This window comes from Bos taurus, chromosome 6 (assembly GCF_002263795.3).
Source record: "Bos taurus isolate L1 Dominette 01449 registration number 42190680 breed Hereford chromosome 6, ARS-UCD2.0, whole genome shotgun sequence".
Lineage (NCBI taxonomy): Eukaryota > Metazoa > Chordata > Mammalia > Artiodactyla > Bovidae > Bos > Bos taurus.
Window position 1 is genome coordinate 58,436,765 of NC_037333.1, and position 13,214 is coordinate 58,449,978.

Below are 13,214 nucleotides of genomic sequence, written 5' to 3' on the forward strand. Positions count from 1 at the left end.
TTCTTGCTGTGTTTAGCATTATTTCTTTAGGATAAATCCTCACAGGTATAATTATTAGGTACAGAGAAAAAGGAACACTTCTAAAACAAAATAAAAAGATATCTTTAAAAGAAGAGTAGACCTTCCAGAAGTCCCTTGCTTGTTACTCAGGTCAATTATTAAATATACAAAACTCAAGAGCAAATAACAGTCTTAACAATGAAAGTTTGCAGAATTCTGTTTGAGTAAAAGATATCAACCTACATAAAGTAATCAATATAAAACTGCCTCTGTAGCAAGGAAATTAAAGAAAATCAGAATTCATGTATCAGAAAAGTGGCTACGGACCTGCCCCTGCAGAATTTCTTCAAGAATAAGCTACTTAGTAACAATATGGGAAAGCCAACAATGACAAAAAAGAAAAGAATTCTTAAGATAAAAGAAAGCAAATGAAACTAGATTCATATCTTAGTTAGGACCAAAATCTAACTTTCCTATTCCATATGTCCGTTTATAAAAAAACATTGAAAAGTAAGGCTAGATTAAGAAACAGAATAGTGACCACAGGATACTTTATAAAAGACTGTATTTTTGCCATTGAAAGTTTAAATGTTTATCTGGTATTCAAATAATTGTAAGAGCTAAAAGCTATTTTTGTTCTAACTAAAGCAGAGTCTGCACTTTAAGGGGAGCCCTATGCTTACCTGTGTGGGCAGAAGACTCCAGTTTTGCTTATTCCGGATTTGACGGTCCACTAGGTCACCATCACATATGCTGTCTGCTGCTCTGCTTAAAAGCATCAAGTGCTTTTTCATGTCACCCCTGCAGGAATACACCAGTCTGGGTTACACCACTGTCCACGCTCCACACCCTCCCTCCCAGGGTACCTGGCCTTCGTGGGGCTGCGAGGGTGCCGATCCTAACTCCTCGCTACCTCTGAACACTCACCCTGCAGCCACGGGCTTCACGTGTATGTAGTTCTCCTGGACAAAGAGGGGTGCTATTGAATAATCATGGAAGAAGAGGTCTGATTTGTCCATAAGTGACATATGAGCAGTCTCCTCTCCACTTACAAACACTTTCCGGGCAACATCAAACGGGCCCTGAAAGAGAGAGGGACACAGCTAGTAGAACAGCCGACATCCAAACCACTGACGACACCGAGCGCAGGCTAAGACGTGGGGCAACAGAAACTCCATTTCACCGCTGGCAGGAATGCAAGACGTTACAGGCACTTTGGAAGGCAGACCTTACAAAACTTTATCATCCCATCCAGCACGTGTGCTCCTTGATATTTACCTAAATGAACTGCAAACACAAAATAACCTAAATAACCTGCACATGAATGCTTATAGCAGTTTTATTCAAAACTGCCAAAACCTGGAAGTAATCAAGACATCCTTCAACAGGTGAATGAATGGATAAACTATGGTATATCCAAACACTGTACTGCCATTCAGCACTAAAGAAAAAAGAGTTATAAAGCCATGAGACGATATGGAGAAGCCTTAAATGGATACTACTAAGTGAAAGGAGCCAATCTGAAAAGGTGACATGCTATATGGTTCCAATCGTATGACATTCCAAAAAACCTGAAACTACAGAAACGGTAAAAAGACTAGTGGTTACCAGGGGTTGGGAGAAGTGAGGGACGAAGAGGCAAAGCAAAGAGGATTTTTAGGGCAGTCAAAGTATTCTGTGCAATACTACAATGGTGGATACAAGCCATTGCTGCTAAGTCGCTTCAGTCATGTCCAACTCTGTGTGACCCCATAGATGGCAGCTCACCAGGCTCCCTCCTCCCTGGGATTCTCCAGGCAAGAACACTGGAGTGGGTTGCCATTTCCTTCTCCAATGCATGAAGTGAAAAGTCAAAGTGAAGTCACTCAGTCATGTCCAACTCTTAGGGACCCCATGGACTGCAGCCCACCAGGCTCCTCCGTCCATGGTATTTTCCAGGCAAGAGTACTGGAGTGGGGTGCCATTGCCTTCTTCAGGATACAAGCCATTACACATTGTCAAATTTCACAGAACATATAAAACCAAGAGCAAACCCTAATGTTAAACTATGGACTTTGGGTGACAATGATATGTCAGTGTAGGTTCATCAGTTATAACAAATGTAACACTCCTGTAGGGGATATTGATAGTAGGGGACATTACACAAGTCTGGGGACAGGACATACCTAGGAAATCTCAATTTATGTAGACCTCTAGTCTCAGAGAGGTCAACTATAAACTATTTGAAACAAGATTATTCTGAAGTTTCAAAACCATTCAAAACCTGAAACCCATACACAAGGGACTCTGGAAAAGCTATTAGCAGCTATTAGATCAGATCAGATCAGATCAGATCAGTCGCTCAGTCGTGTCCGACTCTTTGCAGCCCCATGAACTGCAGCACGCCAGGCCTCCCTGTCCATTACCAACTCCCGGAGTTCACTCAGACTCACATCCATCGAGTCAGTGATGCCATCCAGCCATCTCATCCTCTGTCGTCCCCTTCTCCTCCTGCCCTCAATCCCTCCCAGCATCAGTCTTTCCCAATGAGTCAACTCTTCGCATGAGGTGGCCAAAGTACTGGAGTTTCAGCTTTAGCATCATTCCTTCCAAAGAAATCCCAGGGCTGATCTCCTTCAGAATGGACTGGTTGGATCTCCTTGCAGTCCAAGGGACTCTCAAGAGTCTTCTCCAACACCACAGTTCAAAAGCATCAATTCTTCGGCACTGAGCCTTCTTCACAGTCCAACTCTCACATCCATACATGACCACAGGAAAAACCATAGCCTTGACTAGACGGACCTTTGTTGGCAAAGTAATGTCTCTGCTTTTCAATATGCTATCTAGGTTGGTCATAACTTTCATTCCAAGGAGTAAGCGTCTTTTAATTTCATGGCTGCAGTCACCATCTGCAGTGATTTTGGAGCCCAGAAAAACAAAGTCCGACACTGTTTCCACTGTTTCTCCATCTATTTCCCATGAAGTGGTGGGACTGGATGCCATGATCTTCATTTTCTGAATGTTGAGCTTTAAGCCCACTTTTTCACTCTCCACTTTCACTTTCATCAAGAGGCTTTTGAGTTCCTCTTCACTTTCTGCCATAAGGGCGGTGTCATCTGCATATCTGAGGTTATTGATATTTCTCCGGCAATCTTGATTCCAGCTCGTGTTTCTTCCAGTCCAGCGTTTCTCATGATGTACTCTGCATATAAGTTAAATAAGCAGGGTGACAATATATAGCCTTGACAGACTCCTTTTCCTATTTGGAACCAGTCTGTTGTTCCATGTCCAGTTCTAACTGTTGCTTCCTGACCTGCATACAGATTTCTCAAGAGGCAGATCAGGTGGTCTGGTATTCCCATCTCTTTCAGAATTGTCCACAGTTTATTGTGATCCACACAGTCAAAGGCTTTGGCATAGTCAATCAAGCAGAAATAGATGTTTTTCTGGAACTCTCTTGCTTTTTCTATGATCCAGTGGATGTTGGCAATTTGATCTCTGGTTCCTCTGCCTTTTCTAAAACCAGCTTGAACATCTGGAAGTTCACGGTTCACGTATTGCTGACGCCTGGCTTGGAGAATTTTGAGCATTACTTTACTAGCGTGTGAGATGACTGCAATTGTGCGGTAGTTTGAGCATTCTTTGGCATTGCCTTTCTTTGGAATTGGAATGAAAACTGACCTTTTCCAGTCCTGTGGCCACTGCTGAGTTTTCCAAATTTGCTGGCATATTGAGTGCAGCACTTTCATAGCATCATCTTTCAGGATTTGGAATAGCTCAACTGGAATTCCATCACCTCCACTAGCTTTGTTCGTAGTGATGCTTTCTAAGGCCCACTTGACTTCACATTCCAGGATGTCTGGCTCTAGGTCAGTGATCACACCATCATGATTATCTGGGTCGTGAAGATCTTTTTTGTACAGTTCTTCTGTGTATTCTTGCCATCTCTTCTTAATATCTTTTGCTTCTGTTAGGTCCATACCATTTCTGTCCTTTATTGAGCTCATCTTTGCATGAGATGTTCCTTTGGTATCTCTGATTTTCTTGAAGAGATCCCTAGTCTTTCCTATTCTGTTGTTTTCCTCTATTTCTTTGCATTGATCGCTGAAGAAGGCTTTCTTATCTCTTCTTGCTATTCTTTGGAACTCTGCATTCAGATGTTTATCTTTCCTTTTCGTTTCTCTTCTCTTCACAGCTAATTGTAAGGCCTCCCCAGACAGCCATTTTGCTTTTTTGCATTTCTTTTCTATGGGAATGGTCTTGATCCCTGTCTCCTGTACAATGTCACGAACCTCATTCCATAGTTCATCAGGCACTCTATCAGATCTAGGCCCTTAAATCTATTTCTCACTTCCACTGTATAATCATAAGGAATTTGATTTAGGTCATACCTGAATGGTCTAGTGGTTTTCCCTACTTTCTTCTATTTAAGTCTGAATTTGGCAATAAGGAGTTCATGGTCTGAGCCACAGTCAGCTCCTGGTCTTGTTTTTGCTGACTGTATAGAGCTTCTCCATCTTTGGCTGCAAAGAATATAATCAATCTGAAATCGGTGTTGACCATCTGGTGATGTCCATGTATAGAGTCTTCTCTTGTGTTGTTGGAAGAGGGTCTTTGTTATGACCAGTGCATTTTCTTGGCAAAACTCTATTAGTCTTTGCCTTGCTTCATTCCGTACTCCAAGGCCAAATTTGCCTGTTACTCCAGGTGTTTCCTGACTTCCTACTTTTGCATTCCAGTCCCCTATAATGAAAAGGACATCTTTTTTGGGTGTTAGTTCTAAAAGGTCTTGTAGGTCTTCATAAAACCGTTCAACTTCAGCTTCTTCAGCGTTACTGGTTGGGGCATAGACTTGGATTACTGTGATATTGAATGGTTTGCCTTGGAAACGAACAGAGATCATTCTGTCGTTTCTGAGATTGCATCCAAGTACTGCATTTCAGACTCTTTTGTTGACCATGATGGCCACTCCATTTCTTCTGAGGGATTCCTGCCTATACCAATAGATATAATGGTCATCTGAGTTAAATTCACCCATTCCAGTCCATTTCAGTTCTATATCTATTTACTATAAACATCCATAGGTTGTGTAGATGTCTCTATGAACTGTAATAACTATTTCCATTAGATTAATACTGATAGGAGAAGAAATGCTTTGGCTAAGAAAGTAGGAAATGGAAATTCATTTTACCAGTTTGATGTCCTTTTTGGCTCTATGAGAATCAGCCTTGGCCTGGTCATAGGTTAGTGCCTTATTCCGTGCACACCACATATTCAGATTGTGTAAAACCTAAAAGAATCACAAGCAAGATACTATCAAGATAGGAAAACACTGCCACTCCCTGTCCCCAAAACACTAAAGGCATCAGTTGAAAAGAATTGTCAACTGCTATATAACATATATTTAATTTACCTGTCTGATATCTTGATTAGCTCCCAAAATTATTTCATTCATAGCTGGAGGGGGGATCTTTAGACCCTCTTTAAATGCAATAGACATCATAGCACCCTGAAATTAACAAGGGAGAATGAACCTTCAATGATTTTTTTTAATTCACATAATCAGATATTTTAAAATATTTATCAGGTACTTTAAAAATTGACCCAAAAATATACATGACAGTGTGATGGAGAAAAAAATCCAATTATCATACCTTAATCTGTTCAACCCGAGGTCTTTGAAAACGAAGATCAAAACAATAATGAACCAAAGAGCGAATCTTGGGATGATTTCTATCATTGCACATACAAATAATGGGAATTTTTGTATGTTTTATCAGGCCAATTAATTCCTGAAAAGCAAATTTGCAAAATAAATATAATTTGTTAAAAAAAAGATCACAAAATGTATGTATTTTAGGTTTTAAAACCTCCTCAGCAACATACCTTAATTGCCATAATTATAATTTTTCAAATTTTTTTTAAAACCTAAAAATTAACAGCACCACTACAGAAATACAGTCCTTTCATTACCTGAATTCCTCCCCTGTCCTCATTGCCAGCCATGCCATCTACTTCATCCATGATGAGAGCATGCCTCGTGCCTACTGAATGGACTGTTCCACCTGACCCATGGTGAGAAGCAATGGGATGGGACAAAAAAAATTTGTTGTTCAAACACTGCTGCTTAAAAAAATACTATATACACATATATATAAATAACATAGGTACATGATACAAAATTCAAAAGGCACAAGAGTAAGCAGTGAAATTCTCTCCCACCTCTGTCCGCTAGGGTATGCAGTTTCTCTGTCTAGAGGCAATGATGTAAACTCACTCAGGGACGTACCCCTTAAGAGATATCCTACACGTTAAAAACGTGTACATAAAAATATACACCTTCAGGACTTCCCTGATGGTCCAGTGGTTAAGACTCAGCACTTCCACTGCAGAAGGCATGGGTCTGATCCCTGGTCAGGGAACTATAATCTCACATGTCACATGGCATGGCCAAAAAAATAAAATGGAATTTCTATTTTTAAAATACACACACACACACCTTGGTATTCTGTTCCTTATCTGTAGATACAGAACACCTCATTTTTTAAAGGCTGTAATATTCCATTTTACACATATATCAAAAATCAATCACTTTTCATTGATATAATATGAAGATCCTTCAATCTTTTGCTATTATGAATTATATGAAATGAAGATCCCTACATGTATGTGTCATTTTGCATATATACAAGTATAACAGTTGCTAAATTCCAGGAATCAGAATTTCTGGGTTAAGGGTATGTATAATTTATTAAATAACTTCAAGTAATGCTGTTAGATTGCTCTCCAGAGTTGTACCAATTTTCATTCCCAATAATCATGCATATGTGTGACATTTCCTGAGCAAATTCTTTTTAACAATCATCTCTACCATTCATTCAGTGACCATGCAAAATACCATAGATTCTAAATATGCAGTACGGTCTGTAATTTGAGCATCCTATTTCCCCATAAACTCTGGCCACACCAGACCACTAGCTACAACCTGAAGCAGTGGCACTTTTATACTGTGTCTCGTCTCCTCCTCTACTGCCTTTGCCTGAAATCATCTCTTCCACCCGCAAACTATTCTCCTCCTCATTCTTCAAGGCCCTTTGAACAAACGTCACCCTTTCATGGTAGCTTTCCCCGGTGTCCCAGATGGCCTTCACCTACAGGCCTCTATTTCCTCACTCATCATACTTCGTTAGTTGTTTATTAACTTTCTTCAGAGGATTCACTCTTGAATCCTCTAAAATCTGCGTAATTATGTCCATGTATATATTTTTATCACAGTCTCAGAAACCACTAAGACCTAAAAAAAAAAGTTAACTAGTGCCTATCAGGGTTATGTCATTCTCTCAATAACCCCAGGATTTAATAGGGTGCTTGGCACACAGTAATGTTCAATCATAGTAATGTTACTGAACGTTGAAATGAACCCATTTTTCTTACATAACTTCCCCCAACCCCTCTGCCAAAAAAAAAAGAAACCCACATACTTGAATAAAAGCCTTTGATGCTGGTATTATTCAGCGACTCAGCAACAATCTCCTTCAAACTGTTCTTACTCCGAGTGTCACTTGCATTCAGTTCCACATAGCTATATCCCAATTCCTAATCAAAACGTTGGAAAACATTACTATCACAATGCAAATTATTAGCTCTCCACACAGAAACAAAGCAATTAAGAAAGAGGCTAGAAAAGTCACATGAGTAACCATGCTGCTAAGTCACTTCAGTCATGTCCAACTCTGTGCGACCCCATAGACGGCAGCCCACCAGGCTCCCCTGTCCCTGGGATTCTCCAGGCAAGAACACTGGAGTGGGTTGCCATTTCCTTTTCCAATTCATGAAAGTGAAAAGTGAAAGTGAAGTCACTCAGTTGTGTCCAACTCTTAGCGACCCCATGGACTGCAGCCTACCAGGCCCCTCCATCTATGGGATTTTCCAGGCAAGAGTACTGGAGTGGGCTGCCATTAATACAGTGGACACTAATAGATAATGAGATTAACTATAATATGAATCACAATAAGAGGTTTTTTTTTAATATCATATACATATATAACACAACACATAAATACACACACAAATGTGGTCTTAAAACCTCAACTGCTACATATATCTGGAAGAGCATATCTGACAAGCAATTTTACTAGTTCGCTTCTTAAAGTTCACTTCTTAAAGTCCCCAAAAGAATTAAATATAACTACCCCAAAATTTCAATACCAGATGTAGAATTAAGATATCAAAAAGTACATTAAGATAACAAAAAGTAATCATTGACTCTTCAAGATAAACTATAAATTGTTCTGTGTCAAATTATCCCAATATATAATCTCCCTCTCAAACTGAAAAATCAACTAACTTGGGCTTATTTCCCAAAAGGGATCATTATGTTAAGGCATTATGCAAAACCATTAATTCCACAAAAAAGTAATGATAATAATAAAGGGGAAAAAAGGCATCATTTTCACAATTGTAAAAACTAGGGAAAACATTTTTTGTTTTTGTTTTTAAATGTTAAATAATAGAGTAGAAAATACATAGTTATTATAAGAGCTAAAAATTTATGGTCTGGTCTATAATAAAAAATACTAAACAAAAACATCAACCTATGGGACAAAGGGTTGGGAAATCCAGTACTAAATTTAAAGTAAGTTTAAAATCTCTCATTTAATTTTTCTGATACTACTTCATGTATTGTTTCACACCATTCTGATACATCTGGACTCCCCTGGTGACTTAGTGGTAAAGAATCTGCCTGCAACGCAGGAGCCATAGGAGACTTGGGTTCAATCCCTGGGTCAGGAAGATCTCCTGGAGAAGGAAATGGCAACCCACTCCGGTATTCTTGCCTGGAGAATCCCATGGACAGAGGAGCCTGGCGGGCTACAGTCCATGGGGTCACAAGGAGTCGGACATGACTGAAGTGGTTTAGCACGCATTCTGACACATGAGTCCTGGTTTGCTCCAGTGCCTCATGCTCTCACTGTCCAGAGATGTGGCAACCATAGAGACAACAAGAGCAAAGGCAGGACCCCACAGTGGTGAGAGTCAGACTGCCTGGGGTCACACTGTGCCACCACCCTCCTCTACAAGTCTGTTTCATTTGTCACATGACGACGGCAGGAGTACATATATTCGGTACACAGAATTTTTCCTACAGGGGCATATAAGATATCTGTAACAGTCTGTAAGACATATTATCTGTAAGATTATGCACCCAAGGGCTTATTTGCACACGGCCTGGCACACAAGTAAATATCACCTATTATTATAATTACCAATATTTTTAAAAGGGTGAAAATGACAAATAGGCCCAGAACCAAAGCAAACTGCAGAGGTTAGATTTTAGAAAAGTAATGACAGAATACCCACCTGACAAACCAGAGAAGCTGTGGTTGTTTTGCCAACACCAGGAGGACCTGAGAGCAATGCCGCTTTAAAACTGGAGCCATCATCTTTGCCAGCAAATTTACCAAATTTTGCCGCTAGGGAAAAAGAAATTCCAGAATGTTAACCTCTACGACCTAACAGAAATGCAGGAATGACAGGAATAACTGTGCATTAAGTTAGCATCAAGAGCAGTCCTCCAATTTCACTGAAAATCTGCAAATTTTTTTTTTTTTTTTTGCAAAGTTTAAGCAATAGTTTCCGGAGCAGTTAGTGAAATTCTACTCCCTACCTCATCTTCACTCAAATAAAAAAACTTCGAAACAATAATTTTATGAGCCTTCTTTCCTACAAAAACATAGGTCATTGAGCAGACTACCTGGGTTTTGGGAGAACTGCAGGTGACTTAACCCTGTCTGTTTCCTCCTTTGTAAATGAGGGAAACAACAGCGATGTGCCTGGAGGGGAAGCTGTGAGGATGGACAAGCTGAGCACAGAGCCTGGCATGTGTTAATAAATATTAACAAGAATGGCCACAAAAAGAAAGAGTTGAAGATGTTGCATCTGCTCAACTGTCCTGCCCAGCTCAACTCCTCCCCTTATCATGGGGGCCTGGAACATAATAGGTGCTCAACACGTACACAAGGACTGAGAGAGAGAGACGGTTAAGCCTACCTCAGGCATGGGGAAAGGGACTACAGCTCGCCTGAAGCCTTAAAACCTCTTCTTTAGGCACATAAAGCACTTACACCACATTTTATTTGGTTTTGAAAGAGAAAAGGGGTCAGTTTAAGTTTAACCCTGTATCCTCAAAATTATATTATTTAAATATTATAAATAAAATAAAGTGGCACTGTTGACCAATGTCTAGTGACGACCTCGCTGCAAATAACCCAGCCATCACTCTGGAAATTCACTACGATGCTCACTAAATTTCTCCTTTTTATTTCTCACACAATATCCCCCAGGGTTGTGGCTGGAATTCAAGACTTAACCAGCATTTGTGACTGGAAACTTCAGTTCCAATAATAAATATATATGACGTTCATTTTCCATGCCTAGCAAAAGCAAACATGCTGCTGGGGTTCTCAGGCTGCCTACTCTGCATGCCTCAGCTTTTTACGTGCACCTTTCCCCGAGTCCCTCTGGCCCTCTCGGGGGTCTTGCTCTCACATGTCGCAGACCTTGGGACATGTCCCACCTGACACTCCCCTCCCTTCACCAAGCTAACTCCTTTGAGTTTCCAAGTCTTAGCTTAGCTATCCCTTCCTCTAGGGATGCGAATCCCTGTCCACACTCTTCCAACCCCTGAGTGCCCTACACTTAACCCTCTAACAGTACTTAGTACAGTACATTTTAAATGCCGGTTTATCTACGTCTCCCTCACTGACTGGAAGATCCTTAACAGGGACTGTGCTGTGTTCACAACAGCACTTTTGGGGTCTAGTATGACACCAAGGCTCAGAGCAGGCTCCTAATAAATGCTTGCTGAGAATCAATAACCAACTATTACACTTCCTAACATATGTGTTCCTGAGCAATGACATGGTGACAGACACACACAAGAATGAATGAAGCTGTAAAATCACCGTGTTTCTTATCTTCGGATGGACTCTTGTGCCAGTTTTGGAGCCAGCGCAGGAGTTTGTTGGCGCAGCTCTGGTCACCTTGCTGTCCAATTATGGTCTTGAGCGAGGTTGGCTTATACTTATCCACCCAGAGCAAACTTTCCACTTTGCTTTCTCTGCTGTCATCAGCCAAATTCCTAGCCCGGCTGTCACCATTTGTCTCCTCAGCCGCCTGCTCCTTGAAGTCCAGGCCTCTCTGAGACACACTTGCTTCCTTTTTTAGTGACTTTATAGAGCTTTCCCTTTTGGGAGTCAGTTTGCACTTTTTAGATTCTGATTCCTTCTTAGTTGGACTACTTTTTCTTTTTCCTTGATCATTTTTTTGGGGTGTTCTTTCCAATTTGGATTTTTCTTTCTTCATCTTAAAAATTGGAGGAAAAAAGAAACCTGATGAGATATACAGAATTTCTATCCTGCTAAATGTACTCTAGAAGGCAAACTGAGGTCCCCAGGTGAGCTACTCAACCTGGGTCTGTCTTCTCACAATGGACTCTGCTATTTGTGGAAATCTCTATGTTCCAAACTTTAAAAAAAAAAAAAATGAACAACACATCAAAAGCATCCACATGCAGTTTTAAAAATGAGAGTTAAAAAAAATGAAAATAGCTTTTTGAAAGCAATTAAGTGTTATAAAATTAGTTTTAAAAAAGGATTAAGAATTTTTGCTTTGTGACTAGTTGATATTTTATTCCTCCACAAAAACATTTACATAAATGTTCATAACAGCATTATTATATTTTATATATACAAATATTATAGCCAAAAAGTGGAAACCACCACTTTTGGCCATCAGAGGATGAACAAATAAAACGTGGTATATCCACACAATGAAATACTAATCACCAACAAAATGGAGAGCACCACCAATCATGCTTCAATACAGCTGAACTTTGAAAACAAGGTGCTAAGTGAAAAAAGATAAGACGGCCACATGTTACGTGTTTCGCTTTATACAAAATGTTCAGAGTACAGCAGTGGTTGCCAAGGGGTGGGTATGAAGAGTAACTGATAATGGATCAGAGTTTTTGTGGGAGGTGATGCAACTGTTCTGGAATAGACAGTAGTGACAGTTGCACAATCCTGTGAATATACTAAAAACCACTAACATACATTTTAAAACAGGTGAGTTTTATGATCTATGAAAACTAAAATTAGTGGGAAATCTGACAAAAAGCAAGGTATTAGCATTGTATTAAAGTATCTCCCCAAGATACTTATCAATACAAAAGGAAAAACTGTCACTTCACTAGTGGAAAAACCAGGCAGAAATCATATGAACTAAGTAACAAAGGCTAACACCACCAATAATAAGACATATCAACATCAGGCACAGCTGATATGATGCCCTGAAGGGGACACAGTACCACTTACATGGTCGTCTTGCCCAAAATGTATAACCTCAATCTCACCACGAGAAAAGATCAACAGCCCAAATTGAGAGACAGTCTACAAAAGAAATGACTAGCACTCATCAAATCAAGGTCATAAAAAGACAGAGGAAAGACTTGCAGAACTCTCATAGATCAGAGGAGACTAAGAAGACACAACTCAACGCAGTGTGAGATCCTAAGGACGACAGGGCTAAATGTGAAGTTAACACGTTTAGCATCAATGTTAATCTCCTGGTTTTGAGAACTGCATTATGTTATGTAAGTTGTGAACATTAGGGGACATGGATGATGGGACAATCCAAATCATTCCCCAAGACTTTTCTAATTGGAATAAACTGGAAGACCACTTCACCACTTGGGTGACAGAGCTGGGGACATCAAACTTGGACTGCTGGCAGCCCTGTGTCCCACACATGGACACGTATATAGTGGAAATGAATGCAGCTAACACTAGGAGAAGTAGAGAGACAGAAACCGAAAGAGTACTGAAAGCACTGCAGTCTGTAGACCCAGCAGTCCCCACATCAGATTGCTCAGAGTTTACTTATGTGAGTCAAAACGGTTCCCTTTTTCGCTAAAGGTAACATGGGCTTGGTTTCTATCACAACTGAAAAAGTCCCGATACAGTTCTAAAAGCAAATGATTTTATCATGCTGATATGTATGATATAGCCTTCAAAGAATTCTTAATCAAGAAGCTCTGCACAGTTTTACTGTAAGAATAAGGAAAATATGGACAGTTTAACCAGTAATTAATAGATATGGGTAGTACAATGTATGGTCCCCTCTTCCTCCTCATACTCCCTTGAGAAAGTTAAAGAAATACATCAATGACAACAGCC

General features: G+C 40.0%; 1 protein-coding gene across 4 annotated transcripts in view; it reads right to left on the reverse strand.

Annotated features, from left to right (window-relative positions):
• Positions 1–13,214, reverse strand: part of RFC1 (replication factor C subunit 1) — a 77,199-nt gene that overhangs the window by 6,708 nt on the left and 57,277 nt on the right. For all 4 annotated transcript variants that reach the window (XM_024993540.2, XM_024993541.2, XM_059887863.1 and 1 more), the window contains 9 exons: positions 10,944–11,343; positions 9,340–9,452; positions 7,461–7,575; positions 5,953–6,044; positions 5,634–5,771; positions 5,393–5,488; positions 5,171–5,269; positions 928–1,082; positions 684–801 (listed from right to left, as the gene is read on the reverse strand). In XM_024993540.2, the coding sequence (XP_024849308.1) occupies positions 684–801; positions 928–1,082; positions 5,171–5,269; positions 5,393–5,488; positions 5,634–5,771; positions 5,953–6,044; positions 7,461–7,575; positions 9,340–9,452; positions 10,944–11,343 (1,326 nt within the window). The remainder of the gene's footprint in view (positions 1–683; positions 802–927; positions 1,083–5,170; positions 5,270–5,392; positions 5,489–5,633; positions 5,772–5,952; positions 6,045–7,460; positions 7,576–9,339; positions 9,453–10,943; positions 11,344–13,214) is intronic.